This window comes from Crassostrea angulata, chromosome 3 (genome assembly GCF_025612915.1).
Source record: "Crassostrea angulata isolate pt1a10 chromosome 3, ASM2561291v2, whole genome shotgun sequence".
NCBI classification, from domain to species: Eukaryota; Metazoa; Mollusca; class Bivalvia; order Ostreida; family Ostreidae; genus Magallana; species Magallana angulata.
Window position 1 is genome coordinate 17,537,545 of NC_069113.1, and position 27,700 is coordinate 17,565,244.

Sequence of the window (27,700 nt, forward strand, 5' to 3'; positions counted from 1 at the left end):
ACACAAAAATACCCTAAGTAATCGATTATTAATCGATTACATTTTTGAGTAATCGTGCCCATGCCTGACTAGAAAAACAAATTTCAAATGATTGACTATTATATAATTGAGTTTTCTTTTACAGCTAAAAAAATCCCTGTTTGCCAAGACTAATTCTTGCGAAAGTTTATTTCTCTGCTTTCGTGTTACTTGTATTGAAACATCAATTTTTTCTATCATACAGTTATTTTTCCGAGTAGTAGTAGTATTCGTCCGATGGTGCTACGTTGAAGGTTTTTCCAATATCCGTCGAAATGTCTTTGAAGCTCGGTCTCTGTTTTGGCTTACCTCTCCAACATTTCGCCATGACCCCATAGTAGCTAGCAAAACAATTCAAAATGTTAATTCAATTTTTGTAATTGACGGTGAAACATATTATTTTTTAAATAATTCAGATAACACATAACATGTTTGCGTCTATTGATAACAAAATAATTTGTTTAAAAGTATATGTCAAAGCTTAATATTCTAACTAAGTATCTGACTCACAAATCATTTGCAAATTCTGGTCTTTTCATTCTTTGGCCATTTTTTACGAGAGAAATCAAATCTCTACTGCGTATTCCAGGATAAGGAGTGTCTCCTACATCACGAAAAAAATATACGCACAATTACCGAAGATGGATTAATTGTCGTTAATATAATTCCTATCTGAATGTTTATTATTGAAAACACGTTTAATTTTGCGGTTATTTTCCTAGCGAACATTAATAGAAAATACAGATACACAAAAAGTTATTTATATATCTCTGTTTAATATAAATAAATAAAACATCTGAACTTTGCTCAAAATTCATCTGTTATTAAAGAAGAAAGTAAAGTTTCTTTTAATATTTGCCCTAAAATTCAAAAGTTTAAAAATAAACATGTATCATCTTGAACATGTGTGTATATAAAGTACCAAGTTAAACAATTTTATCTTGTTTCAATAAATAATTATGACTTAATTATTTTGGCATATTTCTATGATTTGGTAAAAAACGATGAAAAATGGCATATTTTCTAATAGTTTTTTGAAGAGGAAAATGTGTCCGCAGCCGTCGCCCACAACGAAATTGATATATTTTATGTGCTATCACATGCTAAAGTTATAATGCTAGTTTCATTGTGGGCGACAGCTGCGGACATAATTAAAAAAACTAGTACGGAATTAGTGTCTTCTGCTCAGTTTTATGAAAACTACGGGGAAATGCAGTTTTGACGTCACCATTAAACTTAAGGAAGTCTAATCGGGTAACTATATATAGATTCTTAATGTATGGGTATTCTTGTGTAAATAAATGTTACATTTCAATTTCTTGTGATATCTTTAAAAATCACTTTAAAACAGGGCAAAATATGATTGAAACTGTACTTATTTCTTAAAATTATACGATTGTACCCAAACTAAATATTTCCCACAAAACGATCCCAAAGGACCACACATCACTTTTGGAAGTCGCAAACTTCATGGAAGAGAGACATTCCGGGGCTGTCCATTTCACTGGAATACGTTCCTAAAGTAACACACAAAATTAAATTATTTTGATAACGCATACCACTTTCGTCTATCGTATCATTTTCTATCGATATGTTTCCTTGTAAAATAAATAATGTTTAAAAGTTTGTTAAAGGTCATGCTTACCTTTTCTTCAGCATCACCATCTCTTTCGTTGTTTTCAGGTTGTGGTGGTTCAGGGCCAAACCCTGAAATTTTTGGCTCCAACTCTGCGTTCAACAACACGTTCCTGGCAGCTAATCTTTTATGGAGCAACTAAATACAATATGGAAAAAATGTTTTAAACAAATCCTCATTACATTAAGTATATGACAGGACATCAAACGCACTTACATTCACAAAGATAAAGGTAATATCAATTACCTTTTTGATTTCAAGGTAGTACATTCCTTTTGAAATTCCGTAAGATATTCGGTAAAGCAGTTCTACTGTTTCCTCTGTTGATTTATTCTTTTGTTGCAACAGCCAGTCTCTAAGTTGACCATTTTGGCAATATTCGAGAACCATATACGGCCCAACTACGATATGAAAACATGTTTACTATATTGTCGCTTAATCTTAGTATAGATCAACTGTCTTTTTTTTCCTTTTTGTATTCGATCTCGTACTTTTATTTCAGACGAATTTGATATTTAAAAAAATTAATATGAAAATCTCTCTTAAAATCCTCATTAATATGTATTTATGATCTTAGATCCTTACAGGCATCATTGTCAAGTACAGCGCCGATAAAACTGATAATGTTAGGATGGTCTCCCACTTCTTTGGCAAAGAAATTGATTTTTGCTTTCATCATCAGCAAGTTTTCTTCACTGTATCCACCTTTAAAATATATTTTTAAATTAATATTGTTTTTGAAATACAGTTATTGCATAAATCTATAGTCATTAGGAATCAACTGACAGAATTACATTTCTCTTACTTTTGAGAGTTTTAGCGATGACATTTTGTTTTGCTTTGTTGTTGTGGGGTAGGTATCGAGCCTTATAAATGTCTGCAAATCTTCCACTCGTCAACATGACGTCAAGAACAATATCATTACTCGAAATAAACTTGCTGTCTGTCTCGTTAAACTCCATTTGGCCATAAACATATATATCGTCACATCCATAAGTTTCATTCTAAAATAATATAAATCATTTTGCGTGGTTCATGTTATCCTCGTTTCGTACATTTAATTATTTTCTGACAAGAGTACATGAGCTGCATTTTAGAAAGGAACTTACAACATACGACCAAGTTTTTGAATTAAAATTAAGTCCCAATCCAATTTTTTTTCCGGGCCAGTGGTTTAAAAGCAAAAGTTTTGCTTAACGGGTCGGTGGAAGGGGTGTTACACTTTTCTATATAAATAAATAAGAAAATTTAAAATGTTTACGGTACGTGTTTGTCTTATTTATTCATTAACTTCAACTAGACTTACATTAATACTATCAAAACATTAGAGGTATATTCTTTTGTATAAATCTGTTCATGGAAGATAAAAGTATATTGTAAGTTCCTTTTAAACTCACAGCACTGCTTACTATATGTGCAGCTGAAAAGCGATTAGCAATGTTCTTTCGGACCACAGTGGCCCGTCTCTGTATATCTTCTTTGATTACGGATAGTCGCCCAAGTCTCCAGAGAACGACCATGGCAACAATGATCGCAAGGAGAATCAGGAATGCTACAGATTGAAATATGATTAGAATATATTTTGGTTATTTGTGCAGCTGTAATAATCGATTTTTTTTTTATTTTAAGGAGGACGCAGATAGTTTTACACTTCATATGGGGCCCGTTTCTCAAAAAGGCCTACGTCCAAGCGTAAGCTTAGTCCGGACTAAATCAGGGACTAAACCTCAAAACCAGACTAAGTTGCGTTTCACAAAAAGGCGGAAACTTAGTCGGGACTAAATTTGGGTTTAAATCTACGCCTGCTAATGGGTAGGCGTAAGTCCTTAGTCTGTGCACAAAAATAGCGAGTTTTTTGTTATTAAGGCAAAATAAACAGAGAATTTTAATTTTTGGTTTGTACGTGTTATTAAGGTAAACCTTCACATTTATTGAAATATTTGTACATGTACGTATAACTTAAAAAAATACCTATCGTTCGATAACTGTTCCTATTTCTAAATAAATTAAGATTAAATCAATTTGATAATTAATGGGCTTACCTTATCAAACGCATATAATATACATTACTACTCGTTAATGAAATCTACTATAAGTATGAAGAAAAGATGGGTATACTCCGATACATGATATAACAACAATAATTAAAAAGATTCTATAATTCTAAATTAAACATGTATTTCCCAACAAGATATATAGATGTATATTGTATAAGTACGAATAGATTATTGTTTTTTTAATCAATACTCAGTAAGCATAGACTCGAATTTAATGTTTCTAATCAAATTTTAACATATGAAACGAAACTGATTTCAAAATATTGAGAATACTCCTCAAAACGTTTACAGTTGTAATTTGTCCTTGTGTGTGGTTGTATGTTTCTTACCTATGTTACATGTACTTACAATTTTTGTAAGCGTATGCATTCTCATTTCTTACAATACTCCTAGTATCTTTACAAAACCGTATGGAAGCAGCCTGATATTTTGAATGTTTATAAACTCGCATTTAGATACAATTGAAAAATATGTTTTAGAATGCAGAGTGTGTATCAATTTTTGATCTATTGTCAAGCGTTTGTTAAGGATCTTGAAGATTCTAAAATTTCGCATGCACACCTCCTTGAATTTTCGGAAATTACATTCATTAATCTTTTAAATGCTAGGATTAAGTGATCAATTGCGTTGATATTGAACATCGATTTAATTCTTTAAAAATAGGTATGGTTTACTATCAATGATCTCCGTGCATATGCATATGTGTTGTTTATTTGTACTCATATATAGATGAACTGATCTTTAATTAGTGTACTTGAATTCATGATAGTTTTGTTTCATCATATTTAAGATGTATGTATATCAAGGGAATTTTTTTTTTTAATTTCGAAGTTGTCGACTTGCGATACAAAAGATGTTATATTAGCAGTTTTACAATAGTGTGCATTATTTACACAATTAACTAGCTTGCATTTGTCATTTTTATTATATCAACAATTGTAAACATCCCCACCCCAATAACCCAAAGCAGATAGGGGGAAAAAAGTAATACTCAAATGTACTTGTTAAAACCGAAAAGATGCAAAATGTATTATCCGGAGGGGATTTTTAAGATGCCGTTTCCACTAAACTTTTATAAACCTTTTATTTATAAAACTGTCTTCAAATAGGTTAGGGGTTCTTAGATGACTGCTTTTATATCTATATTTTAGTCAAGATACTGTACACAGGGTTATTTTGTATATCATATACCTAGTAGTGTATCAGCCCTGATACACGTGTTTTGGACTAGGTGAGACAGCAACCTAAAGCTAGGGCTGTCGGGGCTGATATTTCTCTATCTCAGCCCGTCGTCAAGGGGGTGTATTGCCTCAAATTTGAAATCGATAATTAAGGTCTTCCGTTTCCAACGGAAGACCTTATTGTTATTGCTTTGTTTCTTTTTCCCTTTTATTTTTTTTTTTTTTCTTACGCTTTTTTGTACAAGCGATTTTTTGAAAACGACTTGACCGATTTTCGTGAAAATTTCAGATCTTGTAGATATTGATAAAAACCTTATATATAATTTTTTATTTTAATGACGTCATTTCCGTTCGGGAGATATTGACGTTTTAGTGATTTTTAGAAGGTCATTTTGTCCTGCTATCTCCTCCTAAACGAAAAAAGATATTGAATTTAAATTTTCAGGGATTGTAGACAAAAGATTGTAGATGTGTTTAAAGGCATTTGTGGTTGTCTGGCTTCAAAGGCGTCGAAGCTCGCCTGGACCCGAAAATCGAGTTAAAAAAAACGACATAATTTTTAATGGTTTTCGTTCTTTATCTCCTTTCCTGAAAATATTTTACCATACCATATAGAGCAAATAAAATTTATATTTACAGGATCTTCCGTTTGATAACAAGAAAAAGGGGCTGGTCCCTTAAATAAGGGGCCAAAAGGGCTCTAAAGTCTTTATCCCATAGCACTTTACTGAGAAATATTTTGTAATATGTTTAAGAAGCAAAAATGTTCATCTTTTACTAATAAAACTATACATAATAAATTTTTTATTATGCGTTACGTAATTAGGGGTTTTAAGAGGCCAAAAATCCAAAATTTCGATCGAATATATCTCAAAAAGGACAAATATTTTAAAAAGCAATATAGAATAAAAGATGCTTAGAATGATGTTTTAAACAATATTCAATCATAAAACTTTCGTTATCTGGCCCCAATAAGGAGATTAGGGGTCGGCCCCTTAAATATCATATCCGAGATAGCTCAAAAACGGCAAAGAATTTCTAAACACTTGTTGTAAAAAATATGTTTAATATCAAAAGAACTTTCGTATGATGCCAAGAAAAAGGGGCTGGCCCTTCAATTTAGGGGCCAAAAGGGCTCTAAAGTCTCTCTTCCATAGCACTTTACTGAAAAATATTTTGTCATATGTTTAAGAAGCAAAAATGTTCATCTTTCACTAATTAAACTATACATTATGAATTTTTTATTATGCGTTACGTAATTAGGGGTTTTAAGGGGCCAAAAGTCCAAAACTTCGATCGAATATATCTCAAAAAGGACAAATATTTTAAAAAGCAATATAGAATAAAAGATGCTTAGAATGATGTTTTAAACAATATTCAATCATAAAATCTTCGTTATCTGGCCCCAATAAGGAGATTAGGGGTCGGCCCCTAAAACGTCATATCCGAGATAGCTCAAAAACGGCAAAGAATTTCTAAACACTTGTTGAACAAAATATGTTTAATATCAAAAGAACTTTCGTATGATGCCAAGAAAAAGGGGCTGGCCCTTCAATTTAGGGGCCAAAAGGACTCTAAAGTCTGTCTTCCATAGCACTTTACTGAGAAATATTTTGTCATATGTTTAAGAAGCAAAAATGTTCATCTTTTACTAATTAAACTATACATTATGAATTTTTTATTATGCGTTACGTAATTAGGGGTTTTAAGGGGCCAAAAGTCCAAAACTTCGATCGAATATATCTCAAAAAGGACAAATATTTTAAAAAGCAATATAGAATAAAAGATGTTTAGAATGATGTTTTAAACAATATTCAATCATAAAATTTTCGTTATCTGGCCCCAATAAGGAGATTAGGGGTCGGCCCCTAAAACGTCATATCCCAGATAGCTCAAAAACGGCAAAGAATTTCTAAACACTTGTTGAACAAAATATGTTTAATATCAAAAGAACTTTCGTATGATGCCAAGAAAAAGGGGCTGGCCCTTCAATTTAGGGACCAAAAGGGCTCTAAAGTCTTTCTTCCATAGCACTTTACTGAAAAATGTTTTGTCATATGTTTAAGAAGCAAAAATGTTCATCTCACATTTATTTAACAACATATTATAATTTTTTTATCATGTGTTCCGTATTAAGGGGTTTTAATGGGTTTTAAAGGGCCAGAAGTACCAAACTTTGCAGATAACATACCTCAAACAGAACAAATATTTTAAAAAACATTATTTTGAAAATCAATATAGAATAAAATGCTGAGAATGATGTTCCTAATAAAATTCAACCATCAATTTTTTTGTTGTTGCCCCAATAAGGAGATAAAGGGTCAAATATCAAAGTCAAGGTCATATAACCTTCAAAAAATCGCACGGAAGACCTCCTCGTTGCTCGCAACGAGATCGTGTCTAGTTTCCATATATATCTGCTTTAAATTCAGACTAGTTTGTGAAATAACGATAGAATTACGAACATATAATACAAATTATCACCGTAACGTCGGAATATTTTTATTTATTACCGAAAATTGAAAAACAATAATTCAAAAATAGCGTCAAAGAGTGATGTGTATCCAGGTAAGGGGAGGTAACCCACACAACGGTTGTGTATTTAGAACAATAGCACGCTTTATTTAATATCAATCAACGTTTAAATTATGGAGGATATAGAGAAGATGGAACGAGACTTAATCTTAGAAACCAAGAGATATGACTGTAAAAATTAAGGGATTAAAGTAATGGACGCGCTTACATGTACATGCATGTACGTTCTCAAACAACTTTCTAGTTCAACTAGTAGTTGCTATAACAGTATGGATCTTTATGAATGGAATCTGACGGGAAACTTACGAAATCACAGTGAAAGAATATGACTCATAACGAAGCTGCGTAGGAGGGAAGTTTCTCTCTCGATAATTTTGAATTCTAGAAGATAGTGCTTCATTTCATACGACAGACTCCCTTCTACTGTCTTTCAAATGACGATGGCTTGTCAACAAAGTCCTACAACTCTTACAGTTTTAACACATATAAAAAGAAAATCTATAGCTTCTTCATGATACATTATATTCCTTATTTGGAATTTAAATTTGAATTAAAGTCTTCGATTTTAGATATACATGTATGATATAAACAACATCATGAAAATGGAAAAGTCTTAAATTCACCCATTGACAACAAGCTTAGGGTGAAACGGTTGAAAACTAAATGGGGCCGAATAATTCTCTGTATACGGTATACAATGTATATTACTTTCAACCCTCCCCCGAAAAAAAAACCCAAGACAAAACAACTTATTAAACCAAAAACAGGAAAGGAAGTTGGAGAGACCCCGGCCTGAAATGATGATAATTCCTGTGTTGTTATTTGTTGACAATATCTTTCAAAACTATTATCATTTGAATCGCAGAAAATCAAGAATCGTTTCCATGTCATTGTCTACATTCTTTCAATATTGGAACAGAGGATTGAACTTTTCTTCCTTCTGTAGACATGGATAAGGTTCATGTATATGTTATTTATACAGTAGATAATTTCGATTTCAGTTGGTTGCCGTTTAACTCATGGTCAGATTATTTTATATAAATGATACAGTGATATGTTAAAAAAGAATCGAGCCTTATCCCTTAAGCAAACTTATCATTCGGCAGACGTACCTACTGTACCCTGCCCCTGCATTCTATAAATATTTGAATTTTACACGAATATTGGAGTTAATTTCTGTGCATTGTTTCGTTCAATTAATATGTACGAGTGTGCCTCAATATCGTCTACAATGCATTTAATTGTCATACATGTATATTTGGTTTCTGAAACCTCTTATATCTGCCTCTTTCATATCAACAATTTCTCTAAAATTTCATTATGTTAAGAAGTGTGTAGGCATCATTAATATATACTGTTATGAACAACCTGAACTATGCACATTCAATGGTATAGTATAACGTGTACTTTCGAGTTCATGTACTATGAATTGGAAAATTGATCCACCACATATAATCATAGCCTCAAAGCAAAACAAAATACGATATGCGCATGCTTAGTACTCAGCGGAGATACCTAAGTTCTTTGACATTTAAACCCTAACTTACGCCTCTTTTAGAAACGCAACTTAGACCCGACTAAATATTGGCGTAACTTTGTTAGTCGGACTAACTTAGGCCCAAATTTACGCCTTTTTGAGAAACGGGCCCCATAGGTTTAAATGTCTTACAGGTATATGTTCACTAAAATATGAAAATACACAACTTCAAACATATATACGAGATTGAAATAAAACCTAGAAAATGAATTGTTGCAATATGAATGTTACCGATGCTTATTCCTGCGATGGCTCCTCCTGTAAGAGCAGCAGGGGAGGCTATTGTACGGAACTGCAATACAACAGGATCACTCATCTGACTTCCATACTTCGTAATAAACGACAGATTGTAATTCGTCTCCGGGTCCAATCCAGTCAAGTCAAACCAGTCTGCGTTCTTGTCGACACTCCATGTTAGATGCCGACCATTTATAGACGATGACTCCACAATAATGGTTGTCCTTTCATAACATGTAGGGGGCAGCACCCACTTTAGACGGACACCGTTGTCGTACGTAGCAGCTATTGTGAGATTTATTGGTCCAGAATCTGTAACAAACAAGCAATTTCAATTGATGTATATTTTAAAAAGTACCAGTTCTTGAAAAAAAAATATATTTAGGCGCTAAGTGAAAATTTCAGGATCCAAGAAAACATTACATTCATCCATTCCATCAAGTGAGGCCAAATCTGTTATCTACCGAAAAAAATAACATATGTTTAACGTGAACTCACAAGTTGGTAATTAAATTCAAATTTATAATTTAGATTGTTGTAATAGATAAAATAGCAATTACTGTCATGTTATACTGGGTGTGTTCCATCGCCATGTTGAAAACAGTCAACTTTAACAAAACGAACTCAGTTGCAAACTTTTCTTTTGAAACAACCATCCAGCAGTTGTTGATATCGAGATAATGCGTGTAATAATAAAAGTCCCCCTTTGGAATTTTATATCCAAGCTTTGGCCCAAGGTCCTTCTGGAAACCAGTAAACAGGTAGAACATGTTTATAAAACACAAAATCAAAAATTGCACTAAAAAGTTTAGCGGTCAATTCTAATATTATCACTTGATTATCACTCATCAATTTTAGTACGTGTTTTAAAACTAACATTTGTTTTGTTTCCTGGAATCTCGCCACTTCTAAACACCATATTGCTGTTGTTTGCTATCAATTCCCATTTAATTTTATGGATACCACTATCTCTGTCATATGTGTCTACTAGAAGCCTTGAAAGAAAACAATATCGTTTTTTAAAATTCACACAACAATTTATTCATGTTACATTGTCAGAAAAGTGATTTTTTTTTCTTACCGGCTGGAAAAACTAAAATTGGTTGCTTTAACATTTCGTTGGAAAATGACATCAGCCTTTCTCAAGTCCTCGGGAGGACTTGAGTCGAAGGATATTTGTGTCATGTCGATTCTGTGATTGCCAAGCACGTCAGTGGCTTTGACCCAAAAGTTTATAGTATCTCCATCTCTTCTTCCGATATAGAATGTTTGATTTTCTGAGAAAGCTTCGCTTACAGGGATCCAGGCGACCGGCGTTGTGTTTCCTTGGTTACTATTTCTGAAGTTATATTCAAATTTGACTATACCAAACACATTTGGAATTCTTTGTAAAGTCCTGTTACCTGTTTTATCATCCAGCTCTAAAGGAACTTGTTTCTCGTATTTTGCCATGAAATCATAGTGCAAATATCGGGCAACTGGATTCAAAAGTCCTCTGTCATGATGAAATTTGTTTTGGAAATGTCCCTTCCACGAAATTGTTATACTACTATTAAGAGATTTTTGCCACCTATAATTTGTTTCTTTTTCTGCTGTTGTCGCAAAAAATGGAGTCGAAGACACAGTAACATTCGACGACGGGTCATAGAGTACTAATGTCCGCGCATATTTTGTATTATTAGCATTATCTATGACATTCAAAATAAACGAAAACATCCCACTCTGCTTTGGGACATAAGAATAGCCTGATTCACTTTTATTAAAAGATATTTCTTCATCCGGGTTCCAAGGCAGTGGTTCTGTAAGAGTTGATACGTTTGATTTCAGCAAAAAGACTTGCAATTTGTATCCATGTATTCCAGAAAGTTTATCTATCCAGTTGTTCCAATAAAATTGAATGGGAGACTGGTTTGTGAAAAAAAGTTAAAATATAATCATATAGACTTAAAAACAAAGGTTGAAAAGGTTATTCTGCATTCTTATTAAATATCAATTATTAAAACGCCACGCCCTAGATTCAATTATAATTCAAAGCATCATCCAGTGCAAGGTAATCAAACTAATGTAATGAATATATATTTTCATACATACTCATCAACTTTGTTCCGAACGAAGTTATTAGGTTTATCAGAAATTTTATTTTCTTATACATGTAATGCTTTCTACCTTTGTTATATCTTCTGTTACGTCTAGTGCTTTTGAAGAACAAGGATGAGGTTTATCCAGGAGACAATGATATGGTTTGATAAAGTCAAAACGAAACATGGTCGATTTTGTAGAAGGTTGACCGTAGAAATAATCCTGTGTATATCCAGTTGGAGTTTTTAGTTTCCGAAATCCGCCGTTTTTAGCGATGACCGTTAACGTCAAACTGAAGTAAGTTAAAACTTCTTTATATTTAGTTATAACTTATAAATATGTAAGGTTATTGTAAATATATAATGATTACTGTCTTACGTGTTTTAATTTATCTCTCTCATTTAATCTCTTATTACAGTTTTGTTGTACAATGGAAAATGATTCTGATTTTCTTTTCTTTTTAACACATATTTGCAACAATTCTCTTTGAACACGGATGTATATAAGCAAATTAAAGCATGTACAATCTTATGTTTTACTTGTCTCCGTTTTCCAAGAGTCTGTCAAAATTCTCGTCCGTGAAGTTGCAGTGAAAGACATCGTCGTTCGGATTTGAAGAGCCTGGCTGATATCTGCAATTCTGTGTTTCGTTTTGGCTGACAAATGGCTGATTCGGATCTAATAATGAAACAACAACATTTGAAACGTGAATAATTATCAAAACGAAAACATATAAAATTCTTTAACGTAAATACAAATATACATGTACAGTGGTTTAGTTATATATTAATGGGTGGAAAGGATCAATATTTGTGTCTTTTCTTCGTACTCCACAAAACAAATCGCGATAATTGGATAATTTTATAAAAATACTACTATCCTCATATAAACAGTTAATTGCAGGTAATCTTGCTATAATACATAATATATTACTTGTGTTACAGGGGTAAAACATAACCAAAAATTCTAATTACCATTTCTATCTACTTTTTGAAGATCGATTTGAATTTTCCCCGATACAATTCCAAATTTAAAACCTGTTACATAGTGTGGTTTCACGATGTTCTCTAGAGATGTAGACAAAGCGGCAAACTCTACATTGATGTAGTTATAGTCCTTTTGGTTGACCCACATTGTGTCTACTCTAGTGGAGTTTGGCTGAGACGAGTCAGTAACAAATCGGTATTTTTCAATCTTCTGGCCTGTTCTGTCAATATTGGCCAATATAGACGTACACTGGGTGATAATAGGACTGTTTCCTAATGTCACTGTTAATGAATTAACATATATGAATTTGTTAGCAAGTAAACAAAAGTTTAAGTATAAAGGTGTTAAAAAAGAACCAAACAAAATCATTTTATTAGAAGATTTTGCTAGAAATTTTTCAGTATACAAATACAAATTAAAGCTGACATGAATTCATAAATACGAATTATTTCCCTTTTATCTCCGACTACCGCCATATTAGTTGTCGATTTCTATTGTTCTGCTCATCGCTACACACCCCCTATATAAGGCCGAGAGCACTATTCATGCTTCACAGCATTCAGGTATTTGATTCACCCGAACACGTTACCTTGGACGAAAAGACGTGTATAAACACGTTGGGAAGAAAACTAATATGACAACCACTTCACTGGCAAGGCATATCCAATGAATGACGAAACAAAACAGACTGAAATCCAGCCACAGATACTTCGAAATCCTCGATAAGTGAAGACCGTTTTCCTGTGGATATTATAACATCGCACATGCGCAAACTACACACTGTGGCAAATCAAGCAATGTCAATGATCGCATGGATTTTAGAAACGTAGCGTTTTTGTAGGAACGGATGGAAACGATGTTACGTTGTTACTTTCTTGGATTGACTATCGTTTAGTTATTGTGTTGGATGTACTGCCGCCGGGGTTTTAAAAATGATGCCGACGTTATGCATTCTGTATGAACGACACACGTGTTCGATGTGCATGCGAAGTAAGGCAGCACTATCTGTGCAAAATATTACGGATACCTTGGAAATTCTTTCAAAGAATAAATATATTTTGTATTTTATTGATTGTTGTTTCCTTTATTATTTATTACATTTAACTACATTGTGTAAATCATGCATTTAAAGTCCGTGCAACCTGAATGCCTCGAGAAGGCAACCGACCGTAACTTTCTCAACCGGTATATATACCCCAGTGACAGAAGAGGAGCAATCTAAACCAATGTGGCGACCAAATGCTTTTATGAATTCATGTCAGCTTTAAGCTTGTTTTTTTTTTATAAGGTCACCCGAGTCACTTAGTTTGAAACATTTCTATGATAAGAGGAAAATGTATCAATTTTTAGAAAAAATGTCTTTTGTATTCTTATTTATACTTGAAATGCTATCATGATGTTAATGAGACCCTCTATCAAAATGTAAAATTAATCGACACTGGGTCAGGGGTTCAGGCCCTTGAGCTAGGCCGATATGGCTATAAAGTGCAAATGTATTCTTAAAAATCATTCGCATCTTTTCCCGTATACAATTGAGAAAAACTGAATGCATGATTATAATGTCAATAAAGACCTAACTTAATTTGTGAAATTAATAGCCCTTTGGTCAGCAGAGCAGGCCCTAAGGATGGATCAGAATGGCCATGCATGTAGTTGAAATGTATTAAATCTTAGAGACCTTCTCCAATTAAAAGATGTGAAAAAATAAATGCTATGTTATGATGTCCATAAAGCCCTCTACCAAAATTTAAAGAGGCCGAGTACAGATCGAGTACGCACACTTTCGCGCAGCGTTTCATTTGTATTGTAACGTCATCTTTTTGCTTGGTTGACGCCATGGCGTGATAGTTTCAACTGCAGATATTCAGCGAAATTTGTTGAAAATGGCTAGTTTGATGCGTAAAATTGATATTATATTGTGGAATAACCAAAAATGTCTCTAAGTATAAGCTATATTTGTGCTCATGTCAAAAACGTGAAGAGGGTTCAGCAAGCCTAGCCCTCTGTCACGTTTTCTTAACCCGCCTAAATATAGCTTAATTCATAAACTATGTATTATGTAGCTGCCGTTAGGCACTTAAGGCACGTGCCTACACATGATTTTAAGACCAAAAATTAAAAATGTTAAAATGTCACATTTAATTTTTAAAAAAAGAATTTTAAAAAAAGCACACAGCAAATATCTTTCTTTTCCCTATTTCAAAACTCTGATTGTTTGAGGTCACAAATATGTGACATCGATGATGCTAATTATACCCAGTCAATCAGTGAAAAACATGTCGGGCAATAAACCTAAAGTAAGACCACTGGATCAAATGTTTAAAATGATATTCATAGATCGAGGTATATTGCGATCTCAACTATCATTGACAAATTTGCGGCTTATAAAAATAGACGCCTTTAATTGACTTCGTGTAACATAATGTACGACTTAAAAAAAAAACAAAGCAATATATCTGTTTTCTTATTATTATCAAAATTTAAAATAACCATTACAACTGTTTTTTAATCATGACATTCAATTACAAAGTCTTAATGTTTTCCCTTTAATAGTAAACTAAACTATAGAGACAGATAAAAGCTTTAGTGTAAGAAGATGGGTGGATAAGGCGTGTAAAATATCTATGCACGGACGGAAAAGATACCGAAAAATTTAAATATCAATAAATCTGATATTTAAAAAAAATATATTTAAAACAATAAATATTTAACATATCATCGGTTTTTAACCTTTTAATATGTTCAATACTTGGAGTATGTTGACTCAAACAGGCGTATACGTACATGCATATCAAAACTTCCAATAGTGTCATTTTTTTACAACTTCAACGTCTTTTCTATTATATAGTGGGTCTCTGCTCCATATTTTTCTCATAGACTAAATAATTAAGGTTTTATGGAAAACAAACCGATTTCAATCAACAAAAACGTGGAGAGATGACCCACTATACAATAAAAATACCATCAATTGAACGTTTTGAAAAAAATAATTCAAGTCCGTAAATTCGTAGCCAAAGTTCAAGGCACGCGTAATATTTAAACAATTTACTTTGTTGTGTATGAAATGGCTCAGAAGTTAGAGCACCAGACATTAGCTAACCTTCTGTAAGTAGGGTGTTTTATGTTGTGGGTTCGATTCTACCAAAATTTAAGGTAATATATTTTCTCTATCGTTTGTTAAACATAATAAAAACTGAATTTATTTATAAATTGTGCTTTTGCAAACTTGTATTATAATAAGTTTGAATTGATTTAATTGATAAAATAAATTCAAAATTGTATTTTACGATGAAACCGAATGTTCATTTGCCCTATCTTATTTCCCGATCTTCTTCCCGCCATTCACTTTGATAACAAGACTGCTAGTGAAAACAATGTTGGATTGTATTAAAAAATGTTTTTGCCTTTTTACTACGAAAAAATCTTTAAAAAAAACTCAAAATTTTATGTACGAAAAGTGCCTAAAATTTGTTCCTGTGTGTTCTATAAAACATGAAATCCGTTTTCCGTTTTCCGTTCCCCAGACCCCTCGCCGTATTTGGTGCCTATACTTCATTCTAGCTCTAGCTACGCCACTGTATTTTATATTAACGACCCTTAATATGTGATGTTATATATTTATTTATCACTCAAATATGTCTGAATGTTTTAGTAATACTATAAAGATCACCATTTCCGCCTTTGTCAAATAAAAAAATAGCCATTATCTGACAAATCTGGGAAATTGGGCATACAAAAAACATCTTTGATGTGACCCCTGAAACAAACCAGAGGTAAAAGGGTTTTTATATTTGACCATTTGATGCTTTTAGCAATAACTTTAATATGTAGAACAGAAAAAGAAATCCCTAGGGCAGAAGTTTTAAAAAAATGTTAAAAAAAAAAAAAATGAGCAAAATTAATACATTTCAAGCAAAATCCCATAGGGTCCTATGTTAAAAATTACCAAACTTTGAGATGACCCCTTAAACAAACGGTGTGGTAAATGTCTTATTATTAGACCAAGCCTCGTTAAAACTCATGAAATCTGGGTCGGGGGTTCATGCCCCTTAGGTAGGGCCAATATAGCCTCATTGGCAGGGCAAAATAAGCAGAAAAAAAACCACAGCCAAATTTTCAAAAATCTTCTTCTCTACTCCCTCTTATGTTGGAAAATATACATATAATTGCATGATGATGATAATGTCCATAAGCCCTCTTTAAAAATCGATGGCCCGTGGGTCAGGAATTCATGCCCTAGGTAGCAATCAATATGGATATATAGTGAAAATGCAGAAATTCTCCTTCTCAACTACAATAAATAGGAGAACAAGACTGAATGCATTGTTATAATGATCACAAAGCCTTCTAATGAAACTTAAAATTCATGACCCCTGTTTCGGGGATTCAGACCCATTTGATAGGGACAATTTGGCCATATGATGAAAATTTAAACATATTACAGACATTTTTTGTTTCTTTCACTGACGTGGTAGATAAACTAAGGCATTGTTATTACGTTCGTAATGTCCTCTTCTTACAATGTGAAATTTACTCTACCCATGGGAAGGGGTTGAGGTTTTTTTCGGGGGTGGGGGGTGATATAGTGAACGTGTACTTTTTTAAAGCTAACTTGGGACACTTGGATAGCCTATTGATGCTGGTCGTACATTGTCTGTAGTACATTTACAATTTTACATTTTTAACTTAAAAATTTAAGGTTGTAATCTGGCCATAATAAATTAAATATGTCTCTTTTTACCACAAATTTATAATTTTGGTCCCTGGAGCAAGGGTATAGATAATCTGACAATCCTCTGACTCTTGTCACCACCAGCACCATCACCCCGACCCTATTTATGAATTTATGTTTACAAACGTCAAATAAAAAGCAGAAGTTCTTGTAAGAGGAGTCATGGATTAGGGTTTAGACTTTCTGGCAGGTAAATCTAAGGGCTATGATACAATGCCTGTAACAGCATTTTTTACGGGCCGCCGGAAGGCGGTCCGTTATTTGATACACATTTAAATATTGTTACTGCGTTTCTGCGGGATAGTTCTTTTTTAATAGAATTAATACTATGCTTATTTTTATGAATTAAAAGTAAATTTGCATGTAGAAATATGGTTTATGCCTTTTAGAAAATATCACATATTTTTTGTTTTACTCGTAAATGAAAAGGAGGTCAAACTTAGTAGATTGTCGTATTTGGCGCGTTTTTATCGAGACTATAATCTATTCGGATAATTTTGGAGTTCTACAATGCATCAGGATCGGTATGCGGGACATACTAAAGACCTGAAGTACTAAAGGCCTGAATGTCATTAAATTTTATATAAATGATATATTTGAATTTCTATGTGCCGTGTCAAATAAAGTATTTATCATATTTCCATGTAAAATGTGGTTAAAAAATATCATGAAATGACATTTAATTATTTAATCATTTAATTATAAATCAATTATTTACGCAAGACATTTAATTTTATATCAATTATTTACGCAAGAATATGACAGAAATGAAAATTTGAATTGACTGGAAAATTTGAACTAATCCATTTATGTTTTATTATGAGGTCCCTGAAATCATATATTAAACTAATGCATTATGTCTTCATTCAATACAAAGCAACAACCAAAAAAACCAAAATGGCTTGAAATACATAATCTCCAAGAGAAAAATGATGAGTTGAACTTTGTATTAGAGTAATGTACAAATCATGTGTTCTCCATTACTTCATACTATGGCAATGATCATACAATTTTCGTTAGAAATGCTTACAGTAACGAAATCGATTCTTTATGATAATAGTAAAATGTTAAACTTCAAAACAAGTTGCTGAAAGTATATTAAAATTTACCATAAAAATTAGTACAACCAACTCTTATTTCTTCTTTGTGGTGTGTTTTTATGTAAACAACCAATGATTCATACAACAATTATATTTTTTGCGGCCCATTTGACGCTTGCGTCAATATGATTTCTTGTCTTACTTGTTCGACATCTTTGGTTTCCAATTAGACCGCTGAAACCATCGTGGCATTGGCAGGTTACGGTGTCAGCACATGTTCCCGGAAAACAAGGAGAGTGATAGGAACAAAGAGCTATCATGAAAAAAAAACATTCGTTGCAGAAAATTATTTTATTCATGATATAGTTTTAACCACAAACAAATTGACTTGCTGCATTGCCGATATTGTATGTTATCATACCTCTGTAAATATTTTCTGTGAAAAATTACAACGATTTAACATGCTACTCTAATCAGTCCGATAACTCTAATATGTTTATCATCAAGAGATTCTGCATCACCGACAAATAATTTTTTTTCGCTAAATTAAAATACCTATTTACTGATTATTCGGACGATAGCAAGTTCATTGTCCCCCTTGACAGCTACTGGTTACCCCGGCTTCGCCTCGTGGAATAGTTGCTGTCTTGGGGGACAATGAACTTGCTATCGTCCTAATAGCCAGTAAATAGGAATATAATAGTCCTACTTATCATAGACACATAAACTTTTTTGGTCAATCCTCTTCTGATTAAGCATACATACGGGTCTCGCAGTGTTCTCCAGTATATGTTTCGTCACAGGAACACGTGTCAGGTGATATGCAGATTCCTCCGTTTTGACATGGTGGCCTGCAGACAGCTGTAACACATCGAGTTTTTTTTTAACCTTTCCTGTTTAACACAGCAATAAGTGTTCATCTGTCGTCGTCCGTCGTCCATCGTACATATTTATATTCATATTTTAACTCCTGCTAACTACAAGGCCAATTATTACTTTTTTTGGTTTCAAGCATATATTGGCTAAGAGAAATAAAACTTGTGAAATATATGACCATTCCACCCCTGGGGCCATCAAATATATATAAAGTTCTTCTTTACTCCCTCACGTTTGAAAAAAAAACTAAATGCATGGATATAATGTCAATGACGCATTCTGCCTAAATTGTGAAATCCTTGGCCTCTCTGTAGAGGGTTAGGTCCTGTCGGGAGCAAAATGGCCAAATTGTTAAATCTTAAAATTTTATTCTCTATATCCACAACAGAAAGATATAAATTGTATGACTCTGATGTTCGTGAAGCCCTCCACCAAAATTTTGAAATTCATTGCCCGGAGTGTGTCGGAGTATGCCCATATGGTGAAAATGTTTTTACTTTTAGAAGAATTACTTTTACAGTTGTGGAATGCATTGTTATTATGCACATGGTGTACTAATTTATTGTTCTTATATTGTTAAAGTCCCTGCCCATGAGGCAGATGTTGAGTAATTGGGAAGGGGGACGTGGCAATGTAGTTAAAATGTAATTTAGGTCACTTCAGTCTCTCGGGTAACCTATTGCCGCCGTATTTTGGAAATTCAATTAATTGTGCAGGTCTTTTTTCACCAAAGGTTAATAATTTTGGCACTTAAAGATCAGAAATTCTTCCGACTCTTGCCCCACCCTCCCCCCTTTGTTTTTTTTGTAAATTTTTAATTTTTCTTTACATGCATCAAATTAAGATTAGGGTTTAGATTTTAAATGAAGCTTACAATGCAAAAATTATACCCTTTGACAGGGCAATCTAGGGGCTTTGATACTCGAAATAACCATCAAGGCCTGTAGACCACTTGTTTATTGTTTGTTAGTGCCAAATGAATATCTTTTAAAACGATTTGTTTATAAGGATCATGAATGGAACTTGTATCAATATTTGATTTTCAACCTTTTTTGTTTCCTGTAAAGTTTTCATTTAAGATCTGAGACTCTGAACTTTGGCGTTTTACTCACGTGTTCCACAGTCAATCCCAGTAAAGGTAGACGGACACTGACAGGTTCGTGAGTCTAAACACGTGCCGCCGTTCAAACAAAGAGGGCTACAAATAGCTGTGGTAATAAATAAAATTAAATATAATTGCACAATATTCAGTACATGTACGAAAATGCCGGATTCTATGTACTTTAATGAAAATATATTTCAGAGAACAAAAAAAAAAATTTGTTTACGTTTATCACAGTTGGGGCCTGTGAATCTACCCACAGGGCAGCTACATGTGTATGGCCTGGTACAAGTACCACCATGCTCACAAGGAGGATCGCAAATGGCTAAAAAGTAACGAAACAAAATAAATAATACGGTATATAAAATATGTTTAAATCGGTTATTTTCATTTGTTACTTTCTTAAACACCCAAAACACCGCCATGACAGTGCCAAGATTGCATTTTTGCACCAGTCTTTGGCGCAGTTTTCTGAATATTCATAAAAGTCAAATTACTGACCATAGCCTAGCGAGTATATCCTAACAATTTTAATGTGGTAATCATCTGACAAAGTGTAAAAGTAACTTTTAAAATGTATATTTTAGGAAAAATTAAACATTTCATTTGGAAAAATATTTATATATATATAAAATTTTACATTCTATCGTTAAAAAAAGAGGATTTTTTAATGAAGTTTAAACCTTTACTTTATTCCAATTCCAATATCGTCACGTTCAATTTAGACAGCTTCAGCGAGCATAAATAAGAGATGCTCAAACTTTTTAATTGGTTAATCTGCATATCCTGATTGGTTGTTGAGACAGTTACCTTAAAGATGAACACCGCTCGTAAATAGGCGCTTTCCGCCATATTTCTCTATCATTACTGCTGTCCCTACAACCCCTATATACGGCACAGACCACTAAACAGTTCAAAGTACTTTGCTGTAGAGGTCTCACCTGTGTGGACGTACATCTCGCCTCGCTGTATTACTCGGTTGCGATGAAATTAACAAATTTTACGCACTTTTTTACAACTGTTTCTGGAAAGAAGTATTTTATAGCTGGCAGAAAATAATAGACATTTCAGCCCTTAAAAATGAAAACATTCACAGTGAACACATATAGTATAACCCACATATTAGAATTGATAGTAATTTAGCTTTCCTAAAAAGTTATTTTAATGCAGGCTTTCTTTTAAAAATGATCTTTTCGATTCAGAAGGCAAATTCATAAGTCTTGAATCCCTTAATAATTTGCATGTAAATACAAACTTTTTAGAATATGCTGGACTTACATGTAAAAAGGCTGTGTTGGATAGAATTGGTACTTATAATATTAAAGAGGCAGGAATTGAAATACAAGCACATATACCAAATACAATTGCAATTTTCAAGAAAGCAAACAAAGGTTGTAAAGATATGTATAATATTTTGATAAGTAAAAAGAAAGAAACAATCAAAGCAGTTTATAAATGGCATGAAGATAGTTATAGATTTAGTGACTCGGATTGGGGTAAAAAAAATTGAGCTCCCTTTTAAACTACAAAGGAATCTAAATATCACTGGTTACAATTTCAAATATTACACAGAATAATTGCAACAAACTACTTTTTAACGAAATTAAAGCTAAAGGACAATGAGCTTTGTACATTTTGTAAGGTAGAAGTTGAAACCGTTGAGCACCTTTTTTACGATTGTCCTAATGTTAAAGAGATATGGTGTGCAGTTGAAGAAATGTTTCTATCAAGGTTTAATTTTCCAATAGCTTTTGATAATATAGGTGTATTATTCGGTAAATTTAACAATAATAATGTTTACAAAGTTCATAACTTTTTGACACTTGTTGTGAAACAGTTTATTCTTGCCTGTAAATACAAAATAGTACCAAAATTGGATATGAGTGCATTGTTTACCATAATAACCAATAGATTACTTATTGAAAAATATTTACTTTTAAAAAATTGTAATTTCACTCAGTATGAAAAACACTTGAAAAAGATTTGTGATCTACTCTGACTGATGAAATTTTCAATGAAAAATCGACTTTGAAAAATTTATGTATGTCAATAGATTGACAATTTTACTTATCTAAGTGCTCCAATACAATGTTTCTGTACATAATACTATCAGTCTTTCTTTCTTTACTTTCTCCCCTATAACTTTCACTAAGTATATATATATATATATATATAACAATTTTTTTGTATAACTGTCTGAAGAGCCGACATGGCTGAAAGCGCTAACAGTAAACAATTTATCTAATTTGGACTGTCGCATTCTGTTTTATTTATTTAAGTATATATATATATATATATATATATATATATATATATATATATATATATATATATATATATATATATATATATATATATATATTAGACACTAGATAATGAGAAAATGTTTTTTGAAATTGTAATTTCACTTGCTATTATACCAATGACATGTGTATATGCAATTGTGAATTGAAAATGTCAAAATAAAAAAATTATATAAAATAAAAGAATATGCACATAGAATAAGCAATAAATGCATAAAACGAAAAACCAAGAAAGGAATACAACACGTCGGCCACGAGTTTCAGGTGTGCAATCGGGTGTAACGGAATCGGAGGGTTTATAATCCAGGTATTTGTGTGACGGTGCCTATTTACGAGCGGTGTGCAGCTTCAACAAGTTTTACGATATGACAATGGCATATTCGCTCGCCAAGACGTGAATCGTAAACGATGTGACTATTTTTACGAAATCTATCAAAGATAAACGAGATGGTTCTGACATATACTGTAAACGTATTATATTTTGCGTGTACGATATCTTGCGGAAATTAGTTTTTGAACAAGTTGGCGTAGATTTGAATAAGCGTATTCTTGAATGTGATTATTCTTATACATACATGCATGGCATTTAGTGATGTACTTGATTTAGCGCAAGTCGCGTTCCGCCAAAAACGCTAAATAGAATACACAGCCAAATGTAGTACGTTTACAGTAATTGCTTTTCAATACATGTACCTTCACTTTGGATTATTTATACAACGACTTCATTATTCTGATGTGCATACACAAGCGGAAAGTCACCGAACTTTCTATATCTTGTAACAAATCAAACATTTACTGTAAACTTGAAATATACTGGTTTTAGCTGCACATATTTTACATCCTTATTAAAAAAAAAAATTAATGATTTGGGCCCGATTTTAGATACTTTGTTAACATTAATGATGTCTTAACAATGTGTTAAATTCGGTGTTACAGATAACGAAACGGTTGTTGAAATACGCTTTTTTTCAAAACTAAATGTGCGTTAACTTTGTCTTCACTTTGCATTTAATCCAATCCACCCGTATTAAAATTTAACGCAGTGGTTAATTGACTTAATACTGGGACTCAAAGTAGCCGTTCGCTTGGCAATTCGGTAATCTCAAGCCAAACTAGACATAATAGTTTCCCTTTTTTAAGGGTCCCGCTTAAATAATTGAACAAGAGGCCCATGGGCCACATCTCTGACCTGAGGAACAATAAGTACATGTATGATAAAATCAGCTTAATGGAGTCATAATACAAACAATCTGGACAATGTACAATAAAACATGTATATCCTATATAAATAAAATCCATCCCCCCCCCCTGGATATTCTTATGTTTAAAATCATTAGTCCCTTTTCTAACAGGATGATTTTATGGTCATATCACATGTTGAGTATTGCAGTTCTCAAAAAGACAATTGTTTATATATGGGATATAAAGCTACATCTAACTCTGAACCTTCTTATGAGGCCGAAGAATTGTCCTGGAGACAGTCTTAACAATTATAAAGAATCATCTGGCTGATTAGCTTCTGAGAAGAAGATTTTTAAAGATTTTCTCTATATATTTCTATGTAAAACTTTAACACCCCCCCCCCCATGTGGCCCCACCCTACCACCAGGGATCATGATTTTCACAACTTGGAATGTACACTACCTGAGGATGCTTCCACACAAGTTTCAGCTTTCCTGGCTGATTAATTTCTGAGAAGATTTGTAAAGATTTACTCTATATATTCCTATGTAAAACTTCAAGCCCCCATTGTGGCCCCACCTTACCCCTGGGGGTCATGAATTTCACAACTTGGAATCTACACTACCTGAGGATGCTTCCACACACAAGTTTCAGCTTTCCTGGCTGATTCGTTTCTGAGAAGAAGACTTTTAAAGATTTACTCTATATATTCCTACAATATATGTAAAACTTCGACCCCCCATTGTGGCTCATCCTACCCCTGGGGGTCATGATTTTCACAATTTGGAATCTACACTACCTGCGGATGCTTCCATACAAGTTTCAGCTTTCCTGGCTGATTAGTTTCTGAGAAGATTTTTAAAGATTTACTTTACATATTCCTATGTAAAACTTCGACCCCCCCCCCTATTGTTACCCCACCCTACCCCCGGGGGTCACGATATTCACAACTTTGAATCTTCACTTCTTGAGGATGCTTCCACACAAGTTTCAGCTTTCCTGGCTGATTAGTTTCTGAGAAGAAGAAGTTTTTTAAAGATTTACTTTATATATTCCTATGTAAAACTTCGAGCCCCCATTGTGGCCCCGTCCTACCCCTGGGGGTCATGATTTTCACAATTTGGAATCTACTCTACCTGAGGATGCTTCCATACAAGTTTCAGCTTTCCTGGCTGATTAGTTTCTGAGAAGAAGATTTTTAAAGATTACCTTTACATTTTCCTATGTAAAAATTCGACCCCCCCTTGTGGCCCCACCCTACCCCCGGGGGTCATGAATTTCACATCTTTAAATCTACACTACCTGAGGATGCTCCCACAGAAGTTTCAGCTTTCCTGGCTTTATGGTTCTTGAGGAGAAGATTTTTGAAAATTTCTTGAAATTTTTCATTAATTTCCAATTATCTCCCTTGAAAACGTGTGTGACCCTTAATTTTCACAACTTTGAATTTCCTTTGCCTAAGGATGATGTATGCCAAGTTTAGTTGAAATTGGCCCATTAGTTCTTGAGAAGAAGTTGAAAATGTGAAAAGTTTACGGACAGACGGACGACAGACAAAATGTGATCAGAAAAGCTCACTTGAGCTTTCAGCTCAGGTGAGCTAAAAAAGGATAAAACATTTCAGAGAATAATTTTTGCTTAAGAATTTTACTTTGATTCAAGCTCATTACCCCTTACCTATAGACATTCTAATGGTCTAATTTGAGGAAGATTAAGCCCATAGTAAATAAACTGTGGGTTAAAATAAATTTCCAAGATCTGCAATGACCTTCTCATTTGATGTTTAAAAACCTTGAAACTTGGCTCAAATTCAATACACACCCTTTTCCCAAAAGCTTTGTTTATGTAAAGTGTGAGCCACTTTTTTTGCTGTACAGACCTCACCTGTGTGGACATTTTTAATCGGCACTGTTACTCGGTCTCGATAAAATTCCAACCATATCAGATAAGAACGATAAATTGCGATTTGACTATCAGTTTGACAAATGTTTGCTTGTGGCCTTTACCTCGATACAACCCTTTGTACATGTATGTTTTCTAGTAAAATTGTTATCATTAATTTTTTTTTTATATTCCACTTCACTAAGCATTGATGGTACCCTTATATGGTGTAACACTGATGTAGATTCATTATGTTTGTAATCATAACTGTACATTTTGTAGCATCTAAACTAAATTGTTTTAGGTAATTTTATGTAAAAACTTATCAATGACAAACATTGTTTTTATCAATGATGTATGAATATCGTCAATCAATCTGAACTTACGGGCATTACAGAGTCTTCCGGTGTAACCATAGTGGCAGGAACAAATGTTCGGTCGTATGCATTTACCTTGGCGGCCACAGCTTGGACTGCACACAGCTAAAACAATTACAACAAAATCGTTTTAGATTTCAGTTAATCACACATAGGATATCAACACAAATAAATCAAGGAAGACAGTTTTATCCATCTTACGAGATTGACAGGCATTCCCTGTATAGCCGCTGTTACAACTGCATACCTCAGGCGCTATGCAGTTTCCACGGCCATTACATCCGCTGCTACAGATAGCTAAAATGAAATCATAAAATCGTGTAAACCGACGTATCTTTACACTGTAAAGAATTTAACTAAATGCATATTTGTTTCTAGAACATACGTTGGCAGTTTGGTCCTCCATGGCCAATACAGCAGGTTTTTCTATATTCCCCATAATACCGCCACACCCGGGCATGATGAGTACTGAAGGGAAATTCATCTATATAAATATCACTCCCATAATGCCTTAGTTATAAATGATTTTCATATTGCCTTAGTTATCAATTCTTTGGATTTTGACGCGATAATATATAAAATACACGATATCTTCAAGATAAATTCAGATACTCTCAAAATGACATACACTATCAACTATTGTTAAATATTACTTTTAACGGAAAGAATCCATTAGATTTTCACTCTCAAGTTACTTTATACCAGTAAAAAACAGCTTTGTCTGATCTTTAGTTACCCTTGCGTGGATAATTTCTAAATAACCTGCATTCTAATCTTAAGTAATTTTAAATAGGTGTACCAGACCCCATTTTAGAAAAACAGGCTTTAGTTGATGGCAAACAGAAAAAAAATTTCAGTACAGAAAATCTCGCTCTAAGGTTCAAGTTCATACCAAATTCCCCACCAACTGCACGTGCATATTCTTTGCTGAGAGGATCTCATTATTCTTGTCGTCTGTTGGCAAGGTGCAGACCCGACAATACTGCAATAAGAACAACATTGAAGAATTTAACTGCAGGTCTGTAGCTCCCTTTCTGAAAAAAATCGGATGGAAGACTTAAAGAGGCACAATTCCGTACGTGTAAAAAAGTTGAAATTTAGGGCGATAAAAAAATGCGCTAGTTTTCGACTGATTAACACAACTACCACGCACATTAAGTAGAGTTAAATTCTTCAGCCAATTTACCACTGATATTGTCACTTTACTTGCCTCATACTTTCTCTTTAACACGCTAACCGACCTAAAGAAATAAACTACGTTAAATTCACAAACAGATCGAGAGTCGCCATTTTTACATTTAAACAAACTGCACCACTTCACTTTACGGGGCTGGTGATGGTGTTTGAAAGAATATCATAAACAAGTAAAGCCACGTTATATGTGGTAAAATGTACTTTTTAAATCAAAGATTTGTGCAGAACGCGTTTGGAAATGAAATAAATCAGTCCAAAATTAACGCAATTTTTGCTTTCCGCAAATTCGTCCTTTTAACACGCACGCGCAACCCAAGCTCTAACGTCGTCCATCCGAAATTTTTTTTCAGACCGGAAACTAGACCTGCGGCTAAAAAGGATTATGAAATCGTTTTAAAAGGATATTCCCTTTCCGAAATTTATATACCAAAAATAACAAACTGTTGTAATCGATATAAATTAAATATGAATAAAACAAATGAAACAAATTAAGAGTACAAAAATCATTTCACAACTATGGATCCAACAAAAAAAAGTCTACAACAATTAATTTAAAGATGACATTATTTTTACTTACTTCACATGCTCGAGAATAAACAGTACCAACAAGTAAACCTGAACACAGAAGGGTTGCATACTTTTTTGGCGAGTGCAGTGGTTGAACTGTCTGATTTGTGTTGTGCGGCGAAACCTTTATCAAAATACAGAAATGCGGAAGTAAATACCGTAGGAGTACACGAAACAAG

The 27,700-nt window shown here is 33.3% G+C and overlaps 1 protein-coding gene across 1 annotated transcript; it reads right to left on the minus strand.

Moving 5' to 3' along the window:
- Nucleotides 1-72: 72 nt before the first annotated feature.
- On the minus strand, nt 73-27,641 carry LOC128176710 (uncharacterized). The gene is made up of 25 exons (XM_052843222.1): nt 27,532-27,641; nt 26,653-26,742; nt 26,146-26,228; nt 25,962-26,057; nt 25,770-25,865; nt 20,244-20,342; nt 20,028-20,123; nt 18,805-18,900; nt 18,242-18,352; nt 12,255-12,548; nt 11,820-11,958; nt 11,368-11,572; nt 10,283-11,106; nt 10,079-10,196; nt 9,762-9,944; nt 9,625-9,661; nt 9,196-9,513; nt 3,064-3,206; nt 2,460-2,658; nt 2,240-2,359; nt 1,901-2,055; nt 1,664-1,792; nt 1,421-1,535; nt 529-622; nt 73-359 (listed from the first exon to the last, which is right to left on the minus strand). The coding sequence occupies exons 1-25, from the start codon at nt 27,588-27,590 to the stop codon at nt 224-226; spliced, it is 4,035 nt and encodes a 1,344-aa protein (XP_052699182.1). The 5' UTR covers nt 27,591-27,641; the 3' UTR covers nt 73-223.
- Nucleotides 27,642-27,700: the final 59 nt, after the last annotated feature.

Bases quoted from the DNA above. Each gene is read 5' to 3' on its own strand.
- LOC128176710 (XM_052843222.1), bottom strand. From the start codon at position 27,590: ATGCAACCCTTCTGTGTTCAGGTTTACTTGTTGGTACTGTTTATTCTC. The intron at 3,207-9,195 runs GTAACATTCATA...TTCAATCTGTAG, and splicing joins CATCGCAGGAATAAGCATCG to CATTCCTGATTCTCCTTGCG. The intron at 360-528 runs GTGAGTCAGATA...TTGTTTTGCTAG, and splicing joins CCAGAATTTGCAAATGATTT to CTACTATGGGGTCATGGCGA.